This window comes from Natator depressus, chromosome 10, assembly GCF_965152275.1.
Source record: "Natator depressus isolate rNatDep1 chromosome 10, rNatDep2.hap1, whole genome shotgun sequence".
Taxonomy (NCBI): domain Eukaryota; kingdom Metazoa; phylum Chordata; order Testudines; family Cheloniidae; genus Natator; species Natator depressus.
This window is the reverse complement of record NC_134243.1, coordinates 66,492,937-66,518,234: the sequence shown is the minus strand read 5'-3', so window position 1 is coordinate 66,518,234 and position 25,298 is coordinate 66,492,937. Positions and strand designations below refer to the sequence as shown.

The 25,298-nt window shown below is 41.2% G+C and overlaps 1 protein-coding gene across 7 annotated transcripts in view; it reads right to left on the bottom strand.

Annotated features, from left to right (window-relative positions):
• Positions 1 to 25,298, bottom strand: part of ADAMTSL3 (ADAMTS like 3) — a 278,466-nt gene that overhangs the window by 80,390 nt on the left and 172,778 nt on the right. For all 7 annotated transcript variants that reach the window (XM_074966431.1, XM_074966430.1, XM_074966433.1 and 4 more), the window contains exons 8-9: positions 12,418 to 12,492; positions 2,845 to 3,002 (exon numbers count right to left, since the gene is read on the bottom strand). In XM_074966431.1, the coding sequence (XP_074822532.1) occupies positions 2,845 to 3,002; positions 12,418 to 12,492 (233 nt within the window). The remainder of the gene's footprint in view (positions 1 to 2,844; positions 3,003 to 12,417; positions 12,493 to 25,298) is intronic.

The following is a 25,298-nucleotide window of genomic DNA, read 5'->3' as shown; positions in this document are numbered from 1 at the left end:
ACATCTACACTGCAATTTTTAGCCCACGCTCTGCAAGCTCAAATCAGCTGACCCACGCTCTGAGAATTGGTGCTGGGGTTTTTATTGCAATGTAAAGATACCCGAAGGGAAACCTGGGGTGCTGCCGAAAGTGAGGCTGTTGCTTCAGGAAGTGGCAATCGTCCCTTTGATTTAATACTGAACCAATGCTACATCGTTTTGCCAGGGAGCATTGCAACACCATCTGTTGGATTACATTCAGAACAGAGATCCTGGTTGCTTGGGTCATTAATGATCCCATGATGCTTTACGCTACAGTAAGGCTGTTAGCCCCAGAGTCTGGCCAAATTTCAGTTTGGCTCGTTATATTCTGCCCATCTAAATTACTTCCGCAGCTTTAATTAGACAGAATTTCTCCTTCCCTTTGCTTCCTAAACTCTATTGTTGTGTTTGCTGCATGCTGTAAAACAGCTTCTACTTTCTACCCTAAAGTAGGTAAAAGAACATCTATATATAATTTGTACTGTACTTTGGTATCTTGGGGATGAAGTGTGCCCTATAAATGTAAGACATTATTTATAAATTAAAACATGACAGGCTCCAGTCATTCGCCTTAGCTACTAAATGCTTTTCTAGGGCTGCATTAGAAAGATCAGAATGCTGAGTCCTATCTGGGCCCATATCCACACAGGAATAATACCTACAGGATCTTCACAAAGAAATGAAAGTGTCAAGCTAACAGGAGTCAGGCTTTGTCACCAACAGTGAGAGCTAAATTATCTATCCCCATTTGAGCAACACTCTTATTTGAAAAGCAGCTTTAAAAAAAATAAATCATAATTTCTTTCTGCTGTCAAGGACGGAGGCTGGGAAATTTCAGTGCAGGGACCCTGACTGTAGAACGGGCTTCCCTTGCATGATCCAACAAAGACAGAGTTTAAAAATCTTCAGAGCATGGGAGAAGGCACATCTTTCATATTAGACATTTGTTTGATTATGGATGATGGTTCCTGGGGAAAATCTTAATTTTTATGTTGGTGGATAGTTTAATGTAAACACTGTTTGGTTTTTCAGAGGTGCATATGCCATTGTGATTAAAAAAAAATCATAGTAATAACAATAAAAATAATTGGAAGCCATAAATGAACTGTATTAAACCTTAGTAATTTTCCTTCCCTCCTGGGAGTTACGTGTTATGCACCTAGAACTTTTGGCATCGTCTTCAAAGAAAACATTATTTTAAACTCAGAAAGGCATTTCATTCCTTATATATATTACCCAAAATGGGAGAGAAAATTTCCAGGAACCAATCAGCCAATGGCAACTTATACAGAAATTATTTGAGGGTGCAGTGAAAGAAAACAATTCAGAAAAAAGAACAAACATTTTTCAGTGTATCTTAAATTTGGAATGTTTTAATAATTAGGGAGACAAGGTGAGTGAGGCAATATCTTTTATTTACTTCACCCACCTTGTCTCTCTAATATCCTGGGATAAACATGGCTACAACACCACTGCATCCTATTAATAATTAGGATTATTTACCTTGCAATTAATTGAACCTAGACAAGCATAGAGCTCAAACCACTACAGAGAGGAAATGTTTAGAAATGCTAATAACTTCCATTTTCAAAACGGGCAATTAAAATCAGAGTCCATAAAAATACAAGCCCGTATGTTTGAGCATACCAAATAGGAATGTACAAATAATGCATGTGCAAATATGCACATACATTTATCACCATCTTCATAGTCCCCTGCTTGACCCAATATTCATTAGAAGGCATGCTTTCACCCAGTGCACAAAGGCACATAGAATGTTCTTTACATTTAATTCCTGTAGGAAAAACCTCGCCCACACTCCTAAAAATGTAGTCTTTAATCTCCTGATTTGCACCGACCTGAATTTGTAAATCTGATGATTCTGGGAATCTTCAGACACAAAATTCAGTCTCTTAAGAGAATGAAGCTAGGATTGTTTCATATTATTTTGGGGGAGGGGAAATCCACCAATCCTGCTGTTTCTTTATTAACTTGAATTATCTCATATCAGGGCTATAACATGGCTTTGAAATGAAATCATGTGAAATTCACTAGTTTCAAGTGAATTTCACTTTGAGAATTTAAGTTTATTCAAACTTTTAAATTTAAAACAAAAACTAATATGTGTGCTCCCTGATACCTCCCTTCTCTTCCCTTCCCTTGTGAGATAAGCAGGCCCTAGAAAGCTAAAAAGATTAGACCCAACTAACCTGCCTCTTCCAGTTCATCTCAGTCTTGCCTTTCTGATATCTGTATGCACCATTCAATCCCCCCTTTTAATATACATATATCTACTTTTAAGATAGAGCACTAAATTCACCACCAGAGTGAATGCCAGAAAAAGTGTTTACAGCATCTTGTGCCATTGTAAATAATGGTGGAGATCCTTAGGAATGGACAAGGTTCCCATAATGACTGGAAGAAATTAGTTGCATCTTTCCTTGTGTGAAAACTGTGTGTAAAATCCTTCACCATTCTCAGTGGCTTATTCAAAGCTGATAAGGTTCTGACTCTGCAATCAATCAGGTTTGTACACACAGACTGCTGCACTTATGCAGACCTCCACTGAAGTCAATGGAAATACATACAGGAGTGTGCCAATGCGGATCTGACTGACGTATCAAGGCCATAGTTCAGTGCTATATGCAGTGGTCCATTAGAACAAACATATAAAGAACAAGGGAATATACAAATTGCCTTGGAACTATAGCACAGTTGCATACTCTTAAGTATAACATCTTCACTCGCCTTTGCTTTACATCCCAATATACTTCAAATATATTGGCAGACACAGCTTACAGCATGCCTAAACACATATCCTACCTTGATAATGAAATCTGCTCCCAGAGGTCCTTGAATCTTTATAGTTTCTCTATCCAAACTCTTCTGAAATTCAACAGTTGTGTTTTCTACGATAAATATTCCAGGGACAGTAAAGCTGTGTTCTCCCTGGTCTCCCTGCAGTGTCTTTGACTCAATAACTAACAAATAAAACATATAATTGATTAGGTCAAACAGAGTATATTTTTTATTTTCAAGTAAGTCAGAAAGCAATTTGAACAAATCATGACTTGCAAGAAGTAGCAGGTGTGTGCATAGGAAAACTGCATGAGCAGAGAACACTTCAGCTTTTGTGTTGTAGGATGATATATACATTCATGAAGTAGTTCGCTCAGCATTCTTTGGACACAATAATTATCTGCCTGATCATGCCATTCTTTTACATGGGATATAAAGAAAAGTACTGTTAATACCATTGAACACAAATCAATTGCCTCAATATTATGTATTAAGCAATAGATTCAGTATGACAAACTGCAGGTGTTGATACAAACATTTACATCTTGAAGTTTCCACTATCAATGGACAACCACCTCAATATCTTTACCCTTCTAAGCATCTGAAAGCCATAACATAATTCTGAATATTTACTATGTTAACAAAGAGTTAGGCGAGTAGGGATGTCATATTCTTGGAACAGGTGATGATGAAAACCTTTCCACTGCTATTTTGCATTCTTTAGAAACAGAGTAAGCCAGTAAGCTACAATTTCCAAAATACAGAAAAAACTCCCACATATCGACTGTCCTATGTTGTCTGAAACTGGATGAAGAAGATATTAAGGAAGGAAAACTTCAGGGCACCCCATAACATGGTACGTGCCAGTGCTGAAAGGTAATATTGAATGCATGCGTTGGAATCAGGGGTTGGCTATGCTCTTATTGAAGGGGTGTTTCAGAGTAAGACATGGTCTACGCACAGATTTTGTATTGCATAACTATGTCAGTTATGGGAGTGATTTATAATGAAATAGTTATACCAGAACAACCCCTATCATCGATGCAGTTATACTAGTTTAAGGTGCCTTATACCAGTAAAGTTTATTCCTCTTCCCATACTGGAATAGCTATACCAGTATACCAGTATAAGAACCTTTATGAGGTTACCTTTATGTCCATATGAGGGGAAGTTGTACTACCTTATATATAGCATTACAGTTAAAGCAATACAAACTGTGTGTGTAGACAAGCCCCAAGAGATCAGACTGGAGGAATTAAGGGATCTCAGTCATTTCTCCCTACTATCTTCTTTAAAATGACTTTGGATTAATCACCTCTCAATTTTTTCTGTCCAAAGTGCCAACTTCTCTCCCCCACTCCGAACATCTTAAAGGATAAAGCAATTATTTTGCAACATAGAAATTTGTGTTTTTTTCAAGAAATATGCAAAGGACAATTGATGTTTGTAAACCACATTTTTGTCACATATTTGTACATTTGATGGAGTGCCTATTTCCTTTCTTTAGTGACCTAAGTTTACTAGTGAAAGTAGGCCCTTAACCAGGCTAGAAGGGTCCTGTCAAAAGCGTCCTTTCAGTCCAGTTATGACAGAGGAAAAGAAGTAGTCATAGGAAAGGGCAAATTGGCGGACAATGAATGTTTAAGGGAAAAGAAAAGGCAATTGTTTAACGATTAGTAACTGAATTTGTATAATTCACTCCTCAGCACTCATGAGTTGGTTTATCAGCCCACTGAACAATTAAGAGTATCAGCAGCAAAGGGACTATGGGTCAGTGTAGTTGAGGACCTGTCTTCATAATCTCCGACACTGTATGGATTCATAATGCCTGGTGAAGGTGCTACTACACGCCCAAGATAGAGTCTTACAAAATATCCAGGAAGAAGAGCATTTGCAAGAGTCAACTGAGAAATCTGGACCACTGGTCCACTGAAAGCAGTGGAGTTAGAACAGGGAATAATTTGGCTCACTACATCTAGACAGTAAAAATAAAAATATTTGCTTTAAGGGATATAATTAATTAGTTAGATTTCTTTAAAAAGAATTGACATCATTTAAATAGCTTTTTGAGCCATTCTAAGCCTTAATGAGATAATAGAATCTGCCCTTTTGGAGACTTGGTGGACATGCAAACAGAGCTTCAAGACTTACTTTGAAATAGATGTTAAAATCTATGTTTACTTTGGGGGTTAGCAGATATGTTTTATATGATAAAAATTAACTCTTTAAAATAATATTTTTAAAAGGCCTCTTGGTGACAAGAGCCTATACCCTTCACGAAGAAATGTAGTTTATATGCCACAGTAAATACACTATCTCTTCCCAATCTGGAGCCTTGGATTAAAATCCTGAATAAATCCCAAAATGAAATAAGTGTAGAGAAATTAACCTATTTCTTAATTTACTAGTTAAAAAAATCCCTTTGATTCATAGCCATTTTTAGATTCTGTTTTAGAATGACCTGGGAATGCAGTGGTGTCTAGGTTAGGAATGAAGTACATAGACAGAACCGTGTAAGGAGATTTTTTTTAAATCAGAGCCTATAGCATGACTGATTCACACAAATTCCCATAAGTCACACAGAAATGGAAAAAAAAAAAAAAGGGATGAATAATAAAAAGGATACTTTACAAAATACATACCTATTTTCAAGAGGGATTAAAGGTAGCTTGTTAAGGCACTTTAAAATATTACCAGATCCAAGCATTTTGGTTAAAGTTTTCTTCAATATGGATATAGACAGGGTCTGATCCTGCTCCCATTGAAGTGGTTTGAGTTTTGCCATTTACTTCAAAAAGAGCAGGAACAGACCCTTAATTCCTAATCCCATTACTGAAATAAGATCCAAGGGTGTTAAATTACTCTCAGAGACTGTACAGGAGCAAGGAAAGCTGAAATTATGCTAAAATTGCCTTAAAATACAGGGTTATATTAAATTAAATTTTAAAAGGTTTGTCTAAAATACTGGCATTTTACAGGTTGTGGAATTTTGATGGCTATCTAGGCACAAGGCAGAAAAGTGTTGTCATTTGGTGCAATAAATTCTGTACTGTATCATACAATAAAACTTTTTGTTATTGTACTTATTATACTCAAATTATTTAAAGAGTTACTATTTTGCTCATACTTACCCTGATCATGTGACCAGAATTGTCTCAGGGGAATTTCCTGCAGAAGCCAAACTTCTAAAACCAAGCTAGGAGTTGACTAATAGGCTAGCTGTAAATTTCAACTTAATTTCTGTGGCAGTGATGCTCTTGGACTGTTAACACTAGAGAATTACCTAGATCATAAATAAAAGTAAGGAAAATGGCTATTGGACACTCCTTTTCACGTAAGAGATGCATTCCTGAAGCAGCCTCTCTCATTTTCTAATCTCTTTTTAGACTCAAAAGTAGCTTCTTGTGTCCCTAACCAAAAAAGGAGACATACAGTTGTCACTTTAGAAGAAGCAGTCATATCCTTGAACAACTACAGGTGTAAAACTGTAAAAACTGTATAAAATCTGTATTAATCTAACCAGTGCCCACCAAATGCGTTCTAAAGATTGTCTTCTACTCTTCTAATGGATAGAACAGTGAGGGGATCCTGTACATGCTTTGACAGAAATTTCAGTAAAAGAAACTCCTCCAATAAACAATTCCAGCATGGTCATGGGTTAGAAATGTAGCATGAAGTTGAATATAATTATTTTGAGAACCATCAAAAAAGTGATCAGAAATTAAAATGCCCCATTTTCTAAGCAATTGCAATCAGGAACAGATAAAAAATAACCACAGAGAGATCAACAAATTTTTTATAATACTTTAACTCTTATTTTAGTTTCTCTCTCATGTCTTTTCCCTGCTATTATTTTTATTTGAGTATTTTTCCTATAATTTCAGGAAAAGACTGTTTGCCACAGGCTTCAGAGATACTGGTACATTTTGAGGTTCACTTCTGCTAAGAAAAAGACAAAAACCTATTTATGGGTAGCAGTGACTTTTTTATTTTTCAGGAACTGAGTACATGGCTACACTAGAGAAATTCATTAAGGGAAATTGCTGAGCACTTGCAACTCTTGATCTAGTCAATGGGAACTGCAGGTGTTTAGCACCTCTCAGAATCAGGCCTTAGAAGAGCATGAAAAAAGACACCCGAGTATCAGAGAAAGGTGTGAGACACCTGAAGGTTAATCCATCCAGGGAGCTGAGCCAAATCAGTATGTTAACGTTTCCAGTCTTTAAGCTTTTCTTAATAAAGTAATTAAACACAATTTACAAAAAAGGTCGAACGGAGAATACTGGCTAGGAACTGACAATCTGAAAATACAGTGGGTCAAATTCATCCTTGGTGCAATGCCAGCAAATGTAATTAAAGTCTACAGAGCTACACCAGAGAGGAATTCAATATGTTTAACAATTTGTAAGATACAGCTGTGCAGAGACAATCTGTATTTCAGGGGCAGGTCTCTGCTGAACTTAGAACTAGCTACTCAGATTTTCCAAGGAAATGTGTCACCCAGTGAGATGAAGAAGTGTTCCACAGCACAATAGATAACCTTTGCTGCAATATATTCTCACTCAGCCTAAGCCACTGCCTGTCATCTTAAGCGTCCCATACAGAATAAAATCAAACAACTGACATGTAACATTATAACATTACTTCTGAAAACACTTAGGTAAAACACTGAGGATTTTTTTTTCAGGCTACCATCTAGGCATCTAGAAATATCTACAAATAACCTTCCAGGGGCTTCAGCAAATGGCTCTCTGAAAAACAAATATTTAGAATAGCCCTACATTTACCACTCACATCTAGAGAGCTCTGTGTATGTCTATAAAGTTACTACCCACATAGACTTCGATTGTGAACCCCCTATTCCTATTGGGGAACAATTACCTGCCCAAGTGCTCCCACTGATTTCAATGCAGTAAGTAACTGCTAGCTGAGAAAGGAGTCCACAGGGAATGGTAGGAAAAGAGTTCACCAAACACTCACCCAAAACTCAGAAGAACTCTGAGCCCTGTGCTCCTGCAGAAGTGGGAAGCTATACCTCCAAAGCATGCTCCTCAGCCCTGACCCATGGAAGCCTTTCAGGGTGGGGAGCGGAGAGTTCCAACTTCAGAGAGTCAGATGGGGTAGGAAACCCAGCTGGGCTCCTACAGATTCTCTCCTTGACAAACCCCTGAGGAAAGCAGACCAAGTTTATACAGGCTAAGGCTGAGTTAACCTGTTTTGGTGCCTTAAGGGTTTTATCAAGTATGCTGAGGACCCAGGGCTGTACTATCTTGTACTGTTTCCCCCTTCACACTGTGGAACCTCTCTTTCCAGAGGGGAATTTGTGGGGCTAGCTGTGGTTGTGGGATCCCCTGGAAAAATGGCTCCCTGTGCTTTCAGAGGCAGGCTACAGCCCTTAGGGCTCAGCAGCACAGGAGACAGTACTGCTCAGCAGCTCTGCAGTGGCTTGGGACGTTCACAAGGAAGCCCTGTGTAGATCTCCCATCTTCTGCGTAGATATTAGGAGAATATGTTGGTTAAATAGGGGGAAATCCATAAGTGATGGCTATTCCATGCCCAACGTAAGGATGCGCAGGAAATTCTACATGTTAAATTAATGGAGTTTCCTCTCCTCTGCATAGATTATTCTCACATAGGGGGAAATGGGACCCTGGATTAAAAGCAGCTATTCTTTTCCAATTATAAACTGCATACTACTTCTTTTAATACTAGCCAAGAACAAAAACAAGTATTTGTATGTATGGCTAAATACTTAATAGCTCAACTAATGCAAGTAGCATAATCTAAAGTAGAAATCCACATAAGGGGGAAAAGATACAGCATCTTTCAGTTTCTTCTAGTTAAGCTCACTCTCCCAAAGTTCATGAACTCAGTTATCTAGCATTAGCCACTTGTAAAAATATTAGCTTCTGGTTTTCCTGTTTTTTCTGCAGGAGGATTATTTTCAGAGGACTCTCTGTCTTTCTTTTGATTCTAAAGCTCTTTAAACAACTATTAGAAAACCCATAATTTATTCCAAAACAAAACAAAAAATGTTATTTCATAAACCAATTAGGTGCAAAGTGACAATGCTGTTGCCTGTTGCATTATTCACAAAACGCGGGCATTAAAAAGTGAGGCTATGAGAACTGTAAGCTCCCGGGAACAGGGACTAGGGTTTCTTATGTGTTGCATCCAATGAAGTGAGTTGTAGCTCACGAAAGCTTATGCTCAAATAAATTGGTTAGTCTCTAAGGTGCCACAAGTACTCCTTTTCTTTATGTGTTAGTAAAGAGACTAGTGTGGAGTCCCCTCCTGATTGCTTCATAATATGTCATACATCTTAAACTATTCACAAAATAAACAAAAAAAGTGGACTCTTTCCAGCATGCTTGGATACCGACAAAAAACTAATTTTGTGGAGCACTTTTTTGTTTGGAATTTGCTACCTGCTACATGAAAGACCAAATTTTAGTCTATGAATCACCATGACAGCTGTGCTATTCTGGGACAATGCAGATCACAGAGACCAGGATGAAACATGTGAAAGCTGGGGCATAGCATTCTCTGTCAAGGAGACCCAGCTGTGGAACTATCTTCTAGAGGAGATCAGGCAAATCCAAAGTCTGATCATCTTTATGAAATGCTGCAACACCTTCTTCTTTGAGAAAGTCTTTCCAGCATAAGTGGCAATCACAATTCAAAACCCCCTTTTATTCCCAAACCTCTCACAATTCTTTTCCTCTCCCCTCTCTGCACAAAAATGTACCCCAAACAGAGTTCTGACTCCCTAAAAGGGAGAAATGCCAGACTCTATGAAGTCCACTAGAAACATGGCTACTGCTATTGATTTTACATAGAAGGCGCTCAGACACTCTGACATGGGTGGCAATAAAACTGAGAGAGAGAGAGAGAGAATCTACCCCAAAACAAACCGACAAAAGAGCCTCAAATAACCAGAACAGTGTCTGGTATTTTAAAAAAGTCTTCCTAAAATTCTGCCCATAAGTATGCGAACACACTCCCATTGAAGTCAATAGAGTTGCATGAGAATAACAGACTAGCATTTGGCTCTGTCATTAAGTGACCTTTACGACATCAACACACTTCAGTCACAGGAGGGGGTCAGGCAGATTGTTCAGTAGCATATTTCCAAGTGTCTCTACTGTAAAGATTTGACCACAGAGTGAGAAAAATTGTTGTTTCTGCCCAGCACTCACTTTTTTCACTTTTGTCATATTTAAGATTATAAGTGAAATGAATGTGGAGTGTGAGCTAATGGTTTAAATGTGTCTGACTCCTCCCAGATTTGCAGAGGGATTGGTTGGGGAGAGGGTAAGAGTTAAAAAAGGAGCCTCCCTTAAGCTTTCTACCCCAAGGGTATGTCTAGACTGCAGCTGGGAGTGTGCTTCTCAGCATGAGTAGACAGACACTGGCTAGCTCAACTGGAGCTAGAGTGCTAAAAATAGCAATGTAGCTGGGGAACATTGGCTCCACTGGATTCATTGAAGCTGAGGCAACAATCAGCTCCCTTCTACAAGTACTAACAATTAAAACAGGCTAAAACAAAATCAGAGAACAATAGTTCTGCTATGAACTAATCATGACCACTGCATTAAATAGCTCTTGCAACATTTTAAAAAAGCAATATCATTTATGTTGACAGAAGTTTCTGTTTTGTAGACAGTATGGGAGGAAGAATAGCTTATTTTATACATTCATGAAACCTTTCGAAGTTACACTCAGGGGTTACATTAATGTTCTCAGCTGCAAAATTTAAACCTAATATCATTTGAAGTTCTTTTAAATAAAACCACGATGACATTGTCTTAGACCAGTGGTTCCCAAACTTGTTCTGCTGCTTGTGCAGGGAAAGCCCCTGGCGGGCCGGGCCGGTTTGTTTACCTGCCACGTCCGCAGGTTCGGCTGATTGCGGCTCCCACTGGCCATGGTTCACTGCTCCAGGCCAATGGGAGCTGCTGGAAGCGGCGGCCAGTACGTCCCTCAGCCCACGCCGCTTCCAGCAGCTCCCATTAGCCTAGAGCAGCGAACCGCGGCCAGTAGGAGCCGCGATCGGCCAAACCTGCGGACGTGGCAGGTAAACAAACTGGCCCGGCCCGCCAGGGCTTTCCCTGCACAAACAGCGGAACCACTGTCTTAGAAGAAACACATGATACATGGAGGCAAAATATGTTTAATTCTCACTGTTTACACTTCTCACAGAAATGGAAGTCCTTTTAATGATCATGATTCAGACTAATAGCCCTAAAATATTTTAATTTCACTAATAAAATATTGTTTGAAATATCAGATTAAAAAGTTTATTTCATTGTCTGCGAGGATGTTCACACTTTCCATTTAAATGATAAGTTCGATATGGAAAAACTGCTCATTTGTAAAGAAATGAATTCTAAGTAATAACCACAAATGTAACCAAAAGCCACCCGGAAAACATTTGAAAAATAAATGCTTCACAAAGGCACCAAACTCTTGATGAAAGGTGGGAAACACACAAAGATTTTGTACATCAGTTAGAGAGGAAGTACCACACACCTGCATCAACTGTTTGGGAAACCTGTTGAGGTCGGTGGTGAAAGAGGGACAGTCACAGTAGCAAGTGAGGGAGACACTAGGTAGCTTCTCCTCCTGGGAGTCTCTGGCACCCACTGTCCAGCTGTGGGAGAGGGTGCTTATTTGGCCAGTGTTCCCCATTTCCCAGGATTAAACCCGGTGCGGGAGCCACATGGAGCCTCCTTTGACTTTGTTCCAGGATAGGCTTTTTGTAAGTTACTTTACTAGTTTTCTTTGCATTCTTTAACTTTGCTCAGACTTTGTTTTTTCATTTATTTATTTTACTGAGCAGCAGATTTAGGGATGTGACACTGCTCATACACTTAGAGTTAAGCATGTGCATAAGTGCTTTGATGAATCAAGGGCAGAATGCTCAACACCTTTTGCAGGATCAAGCCCTCAAAACTCCATGGTCAGTCATTCTTTGGCCTCTATGCTAAGACTGCCAAGAGTATTACCTATTAATCCCAGTTGTAATAATGGTAGGTTTTGTAACACATATCCATGGGGAACTAGTCTGAGATCACGTTACTCATTTCACAGAGGCCATGGAACCTATTTTGGGTCATTATCAGCCTTTTCTGGATTTGAACTGGTGACTTGGGCTCTAAATCTGATTACCAGTCATCTCTCTCTCTCTCTCTCAAAGATCTGTAAATAGTGCCTACTACTGGTGTATATAAGTGTTGTTGATCTAAATCCCATTCAGTCCTGCACTGAACATAGTTTTGATGGAAGTTTTTCCAAGTCTCGTGAACAGTGTACTTTATTTTAGATACTCTATACAAGAATTCTTGTATAGTTCAGCATTATAAAGAAACCAAAACTACACATATATTCATACCATTGTGATTTTTAAACCAACTTCTTTGAAAACAAGCCAAATGTAATGTTAATGTTCTGTATGAACAATTTGGGTTGAAAATTAAAAAGGGGAAGAGGAATCAAGGCTTTGACCTTGCCAAAACACTTCAAGTTTGGATGCACTCAGATAAAAGTTTCTGGTTTTATTCTCTGTCTAGTAATAATATATAAAACTGTTCATACCAAGGTGTGCTGGTCCTTTCAGTGTAAGTCTCACACTGCGGCTCCCATGAGGTATAGCAATCACAATTTCTTCCCCTAGGAAAATTAAGAAACTGTTTTAGAAATCATCTTGCACCAGGGAATTATCACATCACATAACTAGACTGAAAACTGTCAAATGTGTCTCAGAAAATATTTAACAGGTTCCACAATTTTTCTATTAAAAATAATGTGTTATTTTATTAAGTATAATACACCAAGTCTGTTTGCTGAGCTATGCAGCTATTAAGACCTACATATGGACTTGTAAATCTTTCCTGCTATTGGTAAATTATTTTCTATTAACAAAAACAACTAAAATGTCAGTAGTACATTAAGTACATATTTATACTTTGTTGTCCTAGTTTTATTTCCTAATCACTGGACAGACTTAAGGGATTTGCTAAGTTGTGTTTCCCCTGGCAAACCTTACATACCCCCAGCTGTTCAGTTTCATTTTGCCCACACCTCATTTCCTAGAGCAGGTCACAACTTTAATAAGTGGCAGGATTTACAGGAAATAAATCATCTACATAACACTAACCCTTAACCAATTACAGACCAGTTAAGAGAAAATTATAACAAGGTCTGCTTGTAACTTACAATATAAGATCATTCCTTCCAGGAACAGTCCCAAGTTAAAACTATAAACCAAACCAGCATCAAACAGGACAATCCAACAGAAAAAAGCTTTTGTTTGCCTGAAATACCCCTTAACAATAATCACACTTAACACATATATAACTATTTTTATCTGTAGATCTCGGGGGGGCTTTACAAAGGTGGGTGGGTATTACTACCTCCATTTTATAGATGGGAAACCTGTGATTTACCCAAGGTCCAATGGCAAACCAATGGAGAAGCCAACAGACCCTGGGATCTAATGATTCTGGATACTGGGCCTCTCCACTCCATCATGTGCCACACCAAAGAAGGAGGAAGAGTCAGTGTGCAAAAGGGATCAACACTGTCCTGAGTTTTAAACCCCCATAGGTTCTGGAAGGGAGGGGGATGATGCCACAGAGACCTGACAGCCCCTAGACCTTGCCCCTTTCCACATCCATCATGTTCCAACCCAAACATCATAAAGCCGCAAACCCATTTCTGCACAGATCAACCACATTGGCCAATATCTACCCAGAGACATTCTCTGCAGGCACATCCCATACAGGTTAATCTGTCCTTTAAATTACCTACAATAACACCCAGGTGCTATTAGGTTGCATTGAAGTAGGTTTCTACATCAGAAGTCCATGAAAAAATGTAGAGAGAGATGGAAGATAGATTAATCCTACTTTCATTTAATTCAATAGGAAGTTTGCCATTTGATTCAATATAAACAGCGTCAGGCCCTCAGAAAGTTAAAAATAATGTAGCTGAGGCTAAAGGAATGGTGAAAATCTGATAAGGTTTGCTAGCCCAGTGCCTTGAGAGACCAAAAAAACATAACTTTTCTTTCGCAAAAGAAGAACAAATCCTGCAAAGTTATCACAAAACCATGAACATAATGTAGGATAAACACATTTTACATTTCTCCTAGCAAACTGCCCTGGTATTGCCAAATACCCAGAGGAACAGTAAAGTCTCATATTCAATCGATTCTGTAGATAAGTCTACCCTTATGCTATGTGTTTGATGAGATGGATTTCACTGTAGTGGGTTCAAGAAAATAATGGTAACCTATTCACTGAAGTTCAGTGGTACATTGCTTCAGAAACACTCACACAGTATTTTGAGAATATTTGCGTAATAATTTTTACCTAAAATAATTGAAGAATTTTTTCTTTCCATGTGAAACGAGGCCTTTTTACAGTAGATGCTAAATTATCAGTTTCGGGTTTACCTCTCCTTAGCATAAAGTATAAAATGCTTCCAAATGTTCAGGATACTTCAAGCAAACACTGCAATTATTTTCTTCTGAAATAATCACCTTCTTACATTACAGTTTTTATATTTCCAATCTCTAGGAAGGTTATTTAAATATAACCATTTATTTTGGACATAATGAAATGTGATCCTTATTAATTTCATATATAAGTATTCCATCAGCGTGCAAAATACTACAGTCAGAACCAAAATACAGCTAAGGAGCCCTGGAAAACACATTAACTACTCAGCCACTTAATATCTCTTTGCTTCTTGGTTTTTCATCAACTGAATTGCAATCAATAGCCAAAAGGTAATGAATGACTATACCTTTAAATACAATGAAATAACTGCTGAATTCGGGACTAGGCATTACGGTGATACAAATAATAAACAAACAATAATAAGAGCCCTCCAGCATTAGAAACAAGACAGGTTTCCAGGGGCCTGTCTGATCCCACTTAATCGATGACTCTACCTCTCCTTGTAAGCCAAACAGACCCTGGTCAGGGCACACAGCCTCTAAGAAGGGTTTGATCCTGGAAAGCACTGAGCACCCTGAGCCACTGGTTTCAGTGAGACTTTGGGCGTAATCTGTGAAGTGCCTCAAAGTGGCAAATTTGTAGGGTTGTGTGCTAGGGGTGACTATAACTCTGGTCTTTTAAGAGGGTCAAGGGCCGATCACAGGGTGACACTGGCCCTAAGAGGGAAGAGGCCAGTGCACCTGTGACTGGTCAGCTGACCCCAACTGGGGCTCAGAAGAGGGTCTGGGGGCCCTAGAAAGGAGGATACCTGTTTAGTCAGAGACCTAGCAAATCACAGCGTGAGGGAACCAGGAAGGGGCAGGTGAGAGGTGCTTGCGACCCAAAGGAGAGAGAAGCAGCAAAGAAGAGCTGCCAGGAGTTACTTGGCAGAGGCTGAGTTTGGAAGCAGAGCTGTAACTGAGTTGGAGGAGCTTGGAGGAAGCTGTTGGTAAAAACTGACAAAGCTAGGGACCCCTGAGTAGGAGGCGGCTTGGGCAGTGGCCCCAAGGTAAAGGGGAAGATCCAGCTTGGTCACAAGAAGCCAACTCTGGAAGCAAGAGGGTTGTTGCAGGAGGGTGGATCCCCTGAACAGGGGTATGACTCCCAGGCAGGGAGGTTTGCGGGAGTGGAACCATGCAGGATGAGCAGGCCTGAAGCCTTGAGTGAAGGGCAGTGGGAAGACTGGTCAGTCTCAGTCAGGGAGTCCTAGAGAGTGGTGCCCTGGATCAGGGGCCAAAGGAACTGAGAACAAGTGCTGCTATTGACTCTTGCTGGTAATGTCTGTGGAGAGAGGAACAGGAAAAAGGTTTCTTTACTGTGGCTACTGGAAGTTGGTTTTACTACAAGGTTTGGGGGAAGTATTGCACTGGTGCATGTGAATAAATTATGCCCAGAGGCAGGCTTTGTATCAGACACAAAGAAATAATGTTCCTTTGCACTGGCCGTGGAAAGGGGAAACTGAGACAGGCACGCTTGTCATGCTGCGGCCTGCTGAAGGAGGGTGCTCCAGGCGAAGCCACCCTATGACTTCTGCCATTCTTCCCCCACTTCACTAGTCTAGTTCAATCAAGTAATCCTGAAAGCTCCCGTTTCACATTCCTTCAGCAGAACCTCCGGCATATTCCACACTTGCTGCAATGTTCCCTGGTATGGCCCAAAGTTCTGGTGGGGGTGCTCAGTTCGCTACCATGCTACTTGGGAAGGCTGGCACCACAGCAGGACTTTGCTTGCCTCGTGGGAGACAAAGTGGGCATACACAACAATGTATTGGACCAGCCCAGCCACTACTGCTGCTCAAAACAATATTTCCAGCTGCCAAAGAAAAACTGAGGAGTTTGAAAATGGGACACTCCCAGAGGCAATGATGAGCTGAGACGGCATTCAGAAACTCAGGCAAATGTTCACTCTTACCAGCAACAGAGGCAAATTTCAGGATGAGCAAGGACCATCAGTGTTTCTGTGGCGAATGCAGGGAAAGAACATGATGCTGCTTCTCTGCTGGGCCTGAGCTACTCCTGGATATCACTGGGCCAAGCGTAATGCTTGTATGCACAAACAGAGCTCCTTTTCCTGGTGTTGGAAGCCTTCCTACACCAGTGGTTGCCCTGTATCCAGCCAACAAATGAATTAGTTAGAGAAGGCCCTCAGGAAATGGGCACATTATAAGTGGCTTCCCAATTCATATTATGATCATGGACAATAGTGCTGGCAAGGCATAGCAGTGTGAGTTTTTGGATTGTAAGCTCTCTGGGGACAGGACCATCTTTTGTGTTCTGGGTTTATACAGCACTTAGCACAATGGAGTCCGGGGTCTATGACTAGGGCTCCTAGGCACTACAGTAACATTAATAATGGAGGGGATGAGCGGATATGGAAAGAGCTAGCCTAGGTAGCTCTACATCAACCGAGAATTCCCCATGCCATGGGAATCCTTAGCTACCCCTGCCTTTAGGGGAGCTTTATATCAGTGCAAAGGGGACTTAGCATGAGCCAGGATCTGGCCCCAAATCTAACAATTTAAAAAGTCTCTGGTTCTCACTGTAAAGTACATACTCCACATGCTTACTGGAACACAAGCCCTTGTATTTCCAAAGTGGTGTGCAGTGGTTTTTCAGTGGCACAGTTCCCGTTAAATCAATGGGACTCCTACTGTTAAAAGCATACAACCGCCTATAAAAATTTAAGAGGAAGTGGCTACTCCAGGTTCTGTACTTAGAGATTCCAAAACCATTTTTATACTATTTCTGTATCTTTGAAGGTTAATTAGTAGCTTTTCTCTACAGCTGAAAATCAAATGAGCCAAAAATCATAACACTACCATGCACGAAAGCTGGAAAGAAATGCCTGGCATTAGGTCACCACCGTTCCCATTAAAAACCAAGGCACACATGACTAGCATCTTGTATCTCCTGCCTGAGACTGTTTATTTTATGGACTCCTGTTTTTTTAAAGTCATCATTATCCTGCATCTTGCTGTGTTGGAGTAATATTCCACCTTCTGTCGTAGCTCAAGGACTGGTCACGATCCTCTGTCAAATATCTCAAACACACACAACATTCAGATGCACGTAATAAATTTGGCACTCACTTTTCAGCATATTGGATCACTTCAATTTTAGATGATAATTTAAGATGATCCTGTGGGAGTTTGGACATTGGATTTCAGAGAGAGCCCCAGCGACAGTAAGATCACACCCAGATTCCCCTGGGACTGAAAATGGGGGAGCCACATTCCTGAGTCCCCTCTGAGACTGTTATGCAAATACAAGTGAGAACCTAAAATACATCCTTATCTTCATCAGCTTCCCAATATATGTGATGGAACAATGTAGTCTCTCTCCTGTCTAATTATAAAGCAGACTTACAAAAGGCTCCTAGAATATTCATGCTTTCCTGGAATGCTTTCCAAAGGGAGTTGCATGAAACACTCTTATTACAAACTTGAAGACTGGGGCAGAGAAAGGGTGGCATGACACAATGCAGTAAAGCTGCTCAATTTAAGTTGGTCCAGCCCAGCATAGTTAAAAGTTAAATACATCGTGAGTGGAAAAGTGAACTCACTACAGGCTTGTCTACAGGGGAAGCTAGTGTTGTAAATTTAAAGCACAGCAGCTATTTGGCACTAACTCCCTATGTGGACACTCATATTCCCACACTAAAAATGCCTTTGTGCCATTTAGCCTAGTTCATTTCAACGTGTACTAAAGCTAAACTGCAAAAAGGTTCTCTCAGCGTAGAATAAGGAAGTGCCCACACGCGGAGTTCATGAGTAGCTATTGGACTTCAAAATCACAACCTAGCTTTTTCACGCTAACTTTCTGTGCAGACAGGCCTTAACATTGAAACATTTATGGCAAGTTTTATAAAATAAAAAGGATAATGAATCATTAGAGAGAGGAAAAAAATCAGCTGAGACTGGTGCCACTCAAGACGATGAAATACCAGTTGCTGACACTTCTTCTAAGCTAATGTCGGATCTCCAAGCAGAATCCCCAGAGATGTCCTAGAGTAGGGGATGGGGTGAAATTACATAAATCACAGGATAGCACCAACATTTGGGAATGCTGTTATATTTGCGTAGCCTGCGGCAGAAGCTTAAGTTATTGTAGCTTTAGGGTATTTGTTAGGATACAGCCTTTGAGTCAAACACATATGACTGGTTTAAGGCAAAAACCAAGATGATTCTCATGCTGCCTTTGGACAGTGACTAGACTGTTGAATAGTTGCTGAAATTATTAAAAATATTGTTCCTATAAAGGACACTAGATAAATGAGACTCCATAACTCCTATGAGCTCATGAATGGAAGCTCTAATGTCACTGGCAATGACTCCACATCAAGTAAGGCATGAATCATGCGCAAGACTGGAACTGGCTGTCAACTGTGCATTGGAGAATACAGACTACTTCTGCAATCTCTCCTCTTTCACATATATATAATCTTTAACATTTATATAGCATTTTGCAATAATTAGGTAACTATTAATCCCATTTTTCACCGATGGGGAAACTGAGGCAGAGAGAGGTTAAGATACTTGCTGCAAGTCACTGGCAGAGATGGGAACAAACCCCAGGTGTCTTGAATCCCAGTTCCTGCATCCAAGTCTGAGAGAAATAAATACTGAAGGTTTTATTTTTTCTATCTTTGTCTTATCAGAACCTGATAAATTTAACAAATGAAAGCATTGCGAGTGTTTGTTTTACTAAATCCTAACTTGATTGTTTAGGGTGTATCTTATTTAAATAGCTCGGCAATATGAATATTAAGTATCCTATTGCAATGCACATCCAAACCGCAAATTGCCTATGAATGCCAATACTTCACCACATCTATGGTGCTATGAAGGTGCAATCTCTGGAGTCAAATGATTTGAACAGCACAGACCGCAAGTCTGCTTTTCCCCTCTAGTAGCTGTCTGGAAATCTTGGGCTTTTTGTTTGCTTATAGCTTTTTATAGATCACATTATACGCCTATGCTATAAAATTATTATTATAAAATTACACCCACAATTATTCCCTGTAACTACAGTATGAAGGCAAAGATAACCCACTTCACAGTATCACTGCCAGTTATGTCAACCAACAAGCAATTTATAGTCAGGTTCTAGCCAGTGACCAGTGTGCACATCACTAGCCCACGTTCCTGTGCGCGTTTTACTGTTATTGTCATCATTTCACTTTCATGTTGCATCTTGTCATAAATTAGATAGAAAGCTCACTGAGGCAGGGGCCACATCATCCTGTGTGTTTGTACAGAGCCTAACACATTAAGGGTGCCTGAGCCTGACTGAGGCCTTTGGGTGCTACTATAATAATAATAATAAACAGAAGAAGAAGTCCAACAGAAATATTACATCGCTGTGCATTCATGGCCAACACCACTTGGGACCTTGGCATGTTGGAGCATCATTATCTTAACCAAAATCAAAACCCAAGATGAGAAGAAAAATGGTCTCTTTGTGGCAGGGTTTAATCCAGTTGCCCTAACCTAAATTAATAGTTGTGTAAGAGCTTCCAATCAGCTCCCATTGCAATAAAATACACCAGCCCCCAATACTGTCCTAACAACTTTCTCTTGATAGAAGCTGTTGCTGGGCGCTATCCAACTTGTTATCAGTCCTGGCTCTCACCCCTGTATTCTAAGTGATGCCCTAGCTTGGATCACACTCTACTTTGCAGATGCAGTGAGGCCATTACATTAGCAGAGCAAGTTACATGATGCCTTCTACACTGCTCTGATTGTGTCTGATTACACTCGAGTACATGACATGTCTTTACAGAGGAAAGCTGGACAAATATAGAAGTGTTTGCTTTCCTTCATTTGACTTACTTTCTAGACCATACCCTGCTCAGATTACTTACGTGAGTAGTGCCACTGACTTATGTGGGACTACTCACAAGAACCAGCCATGATTTGGCCCTTTATTTTCAGTTCAAGCAATGTATCAGCTATCCGGCATAGGCAGACAACTTTTGGTGTAGCTCTTAATTCAAAGACAGGTTATTATTCAGTGTTCTTTTTTATTGCTATTTTTAATTGTTTGATAATCAGGCAGCAGTGCAGTATTCTGAACGATACAGGAATAAAGACCACTGATCTGAATGAAAATGAATTGTATTATTATTATCCTGTGATATAGCCTTTATATTGAGATTATTGATTATTATTATTAAAAGCTGATCTACAAACAGAATATACAGCATAAATCATACTCAAATAACATAAAACAGGGGGTCTATATAGCATCCTTGCTTTCTGGTATTCTGTGGCAAGTAACTAGCTTGGCAAGTGAGCTCAGGCTCTGAGCCTGCAATGAACTCTGCATAGGTAGATCCTCACACCCATGGTGAATTTAATTGACACAGGGGTCTGCTTGCACTGACCTCATTGCCTAAGACTACAAATGAAAATACTTATTATATACTAAGCTTCTGTACTATACAACACAGAGACACATTTAAAAAACAGGACAGACACTGTTGAGTTTGAGACCAAGCTTTGTTTTAGATCTATCAGAAGTATCATCAGCCTCTTTTATAGGGAATTTTAGCGTAGGAGTAAGAATTTTTTCCAGTTAAAATTTGGAACAGAACGACTCAGGCTGTAACTTAAATCAACAAAACTCTCTCACTGATTTTTATGAATAAAAACATACAATTAGCAGCCCATCAGGCAAATGGATCTCAGGGAAATGAAATGTACAATACACAATGGGATAGCCAATGCCCATAAACCAGAGTTTTTCTACACAAGCCAAGACAGATCAGGAAAGCAAGCAAGTCTCGTAAGTCCCAGAGTACTTCCAAACCAACCAACAAAACAAACTCCGATGAAGAGAAAGTAATAGACTGTTCTTCCTTCACAGAAGTATGGCTGTTTAGAAAAAACTGGATGGATTTCACTCTGTAGAGTTACTGGTTCATTCTCCATTTGGGGTGGGAATAAAGAAGAGAAGAAAACAGCTCATGCATTACACACAGTGAACAAGCCTTACATTCTAAAATGCGTTTTACACACACACACAAACACTCTTCTTCAGGCAACCACTTACAGAAAAACAAAGTTCCTCTGCATAACAGACTACGTAATGAGAGCTGGTCAAATAGCACTGAACATTTTTTGTGAGCTACTAAGTGAAATACATAATGAATTCTGGGGCACAATGTTTCCAAACCAATTATTTGTTTTGTATGAGTCAAGAACTCAAAAGTTAGGAAATGCCAGAATTAATGTTTCCTTAATTTGTCCCCCTTAAGATTATGCATTATGATATTGTGTTTAATTACATTATCATATGCTATTTTTTCCACAAGATCCCTTCTTCATTCAGTGCACACAATGGACAGTGCTCACTCACTTTTGTTTACTCCTCATTGTTCCAGGTCTTATTTGCTGCACACTAATCGAACCTGCTCTGAAGGAACTCCCTAGGAGGAAATTGATAATTCTGGCATTTCCTAACTTTTGAGTGCTTGAATTGCAACGTAATTATTCTCCTATAACACAGTTTTCCTAGGTTTTTAAAAAAGCAAACTGAAAAAAATTCCACACCCATGAAAAACGCCCATGAAAACCCCCCATGAAAAACACGTCATGGACCGTGAAGTCTGGTGTCCCCCTGTGAAATCTGGTCTTTTGTATGCTTTTACCCTATACTATACAGATTTCACTGGGGGAGACCAGTGTCTCTCAAATTGGGGATCCTGACCCAAAAAGGAGTTGCGGGGGGGGGGGTAACAAGGTTATTTTAGGGGGGTTGTGGTATTGCCACCCTTACTTCTGCACTGCTTTCAGAGCTGGGCAGTCAGAGAGTGGCAGCTGTTGGCCAGGCGCCCAGCTCTGAAGGCAGCTCCCTGCCAGCAGCAGCACAGAAGTAGGGTGGCAATACCATGCCACTGTTACTTCTGCGCTGCTACCTTCAGAGTTGGGTGTCCAGAGAGCAGCGGCTGCTGAGTGAGGGCCCAGCTCTGCAGGCAGCAATGCAGAAGGGTGGAAATACCATACCATGCCAGCCTTACTTCTGCGCAAGTCCTGATGGCAGCTCTGCCTTCAGAGCTGGGCTCCCAGCCAGCAGCCACTGCTTTCCAGCTGCCCAGCTCTGAAGGCAGCTCCACCGCCAGCAGCAACACAAAAGTAAGGGTAGCACTACCACAACCCTCCCTACAATAACCTTGTGACCTCCCCCAATTCCTTTATGGGTCAGGACCCCTACAATTACAACATCATGAAATTTCAGTTTTAAATAGTTGAAATCATGAAATTTACAATTTTAAAAATCCTATCTCCGTGAAATTGACCAAAGTGGACCGTGAATTTGGCAGGGCCCTAATTATGTGGCATCATATTGATACCCATGTGGGTCATCAGAGGGGTGGAATCTTTAGATGCATTGCACAGACTTCAGCCTTTAAAGGAGTAACTAATAGCAGAACTGTAATAGGCCACCATGCTCCATGTGGAACAACATGGGGGATAAGATACTTTGCCAGAGGGTTTCACAGATATCTGCTGACAGAAGAGGAATAGTGAGACTTAGGAATCTTCCATTCCAAGCTCTGGAGGGAAGTGCGCTCTAGTGGGCATAGCCTCTTCTGGCCATTTCCTCTAAGCTTGACTCCTTCTGCCTCGTCCTCTTCAACCTGTCCCTGACCCAGTCCAGTCTCTTCCTCACACCTGTCTCTTTGTCCCAAGTCCTCTCGCTGATCGAGTCCCAGTCTCCACTCCTCTAGCTTCTCATCCCAGTACTAGTCTCTTTACCCAGCTAGTTCTATTCTTCCCCTCCAGGCTCACTGTCTGATTCCTAGTTTCTCCTCCTTCCCACACCCAGCTGAAGTCTCCTTGTCCAGCCGTTCCCAGTTTTTTCCTCCCAACTCTTTGTCCAATCTGTCTCTCCCCTCCCCACCCACTGGCTCACAGTCCTGGTCTCCCTCCCCAGACTCCTTATCCAATCTCAGTCTCCCCACCAAACCCGTTGTGGTTTCTTTTCCAAGTCTCTTTGGCCAGCCACTCACAGGTCTCCCCAGCTCCTTGTCAGATCTATCTCTCCCGCTACACTCCTGGCCCTGTTCTTTGCATTAGTTCATAGTCCCAGTTTCCTTGTCCACCCAGCCCCAATCTCCTCCTCTCTCCCCAGCTCCACATCCAGTCTCATTGTTCTCCCCACAACAAGCCAACTGGGTCCCAGTCCCCCCATATTTCCCTCATAGGCTCCCAGTCTTTCCCCTTCCTCCAGCACCCAGGACGAGTTTCTCTCTTCCTTCTCCCGTCCCAGTTTTACTAGACTCCTTGTCCCACTCTACTCCTTTTCCTCCCTCCAGCCTGGTTTCTGTCCCCAGGGGGTCATTAAGAGTACAGCAGAGACAGGCTTTCTGCTCTCAATTCCAATGCCCACCCCCACCCTGTCCTGGAGCACCTGGAAGCGCAATTACAGGGAAAATCCTTCTGATCCACTGCAGCCTTAGACTGGAGCATGCTAAGGCGCTCTGTGGGGCTGGTGCATACACAGAGGGGTCAGCACTATGTAAGCAGTGTCGGGATGAGCTCCACCCTGACATCTGGTGGTGAGGTGTGGCAAGTTGTGGAAAAGAACTTCAGGGGCCGATCTCATTTGCATAGGCACACCCACCCCGCCTAGAATGAGGCCATAGCTGCCCAAATGGTCACTTTGGCTGCTGTGGGATCCCCAGTGTCTCTGTTATTGGGGCAGGAAGAATAAATTGGTATTATCCTGATTATGGGAACTGTGCTTGGAACTGTACTTGGCCTTTTGTTATGATGGAGGGACTCACCATCAACTAAGTAGCACTCGCTAGGCAAGGGTCATGGGTTCCAAAACTGTGTGAATAGAGAGAGGCTGGGGATAAGTATTAATACTTGGTGGCATGGGCTCCTTAGTGAGGGCCTTACATGCTAATTGCACTTCCTCGTCTCTCCACTGTGGAATATCAGAGCTAATTTGGATTTCATTAGAAGTCTAGCTACAGGCCACTGAGCTCACTTTGGGCTAATAGTGCACCAGCACTGAGGCTCCCCTACTACAAGCTGAATTCACCAAAGAGCTGAACTGACTAAGAGCCGAAATCACTGAGTGTTGTGTTAAGTAGTGGGGGAGCCGGAAGATATATTGTGGAGCAGTTCATAGGACGGTGGGAGCTGCTGGTGGGACGCGGAGCAGTTTGTGGACCGGCTGGTGGAGCAGTTTGTGGGATGGCGGGAGCTGCTTGTGGGCCGCAGAGCAGAGCTGAGCGAAGCAGTTCGTGGGGCGGCTGGCGGAGCGGAGCCCTATGGAGCTGTGGGGCGGTCAGCTTCAGATCATGTAAGGTACCTCTTACCCCCGCCCCCATCTCCACCCGGGTTGGGAGGTAAAGCTCTGCAGATAAACTTTCGAACTCTGGGGCTGCCCTGACCAGGGACAGACACTTTTGCGTCATTGGACTTTTGGGACTTTGAGTGATTTGGGGTTGCTGGACTCAAGAACCAAAGGGAAAGGGCATGCCCCAATTTGCTTGGGGTGGGTTTTTTTGCTCATGGGTTGTGTTACGAATCCTGTTGGTGGTGTTTCCCCAACATAATGCCACATTTTTTCTCTCTGTTATTAAAAGGCTTTTTGCTACACTCAGACTCTGTGCTTGCGAGAGGGGAAGTATTGCCTCTTGGAGGCACCCAGCAGGGGTGGTATATATTTGTCCCAGGTCACTGGGTGGGGGCTCAAGCCGGTTTGCATTGTGTTATTGGAATGGATCCCCTAGATATTGAACCCGGCTCTTGTTGCTGCCAACTCTGACGGGCAGAAGGGTTACAACTAGAAGCTGTGATGGGTGGACCATGCTGCTAAAAATCAAATAATTCTCTTCTGGGCATATGCGAACTGTAATTTTTCAATGGCTTATAAATTTGCCAAATTTGGGCAGGTTTTGATAGGGGTGGCAAAAGGGATCCCTGATGCAAAGGCCCCCTCTCTGACTTATGTGAAT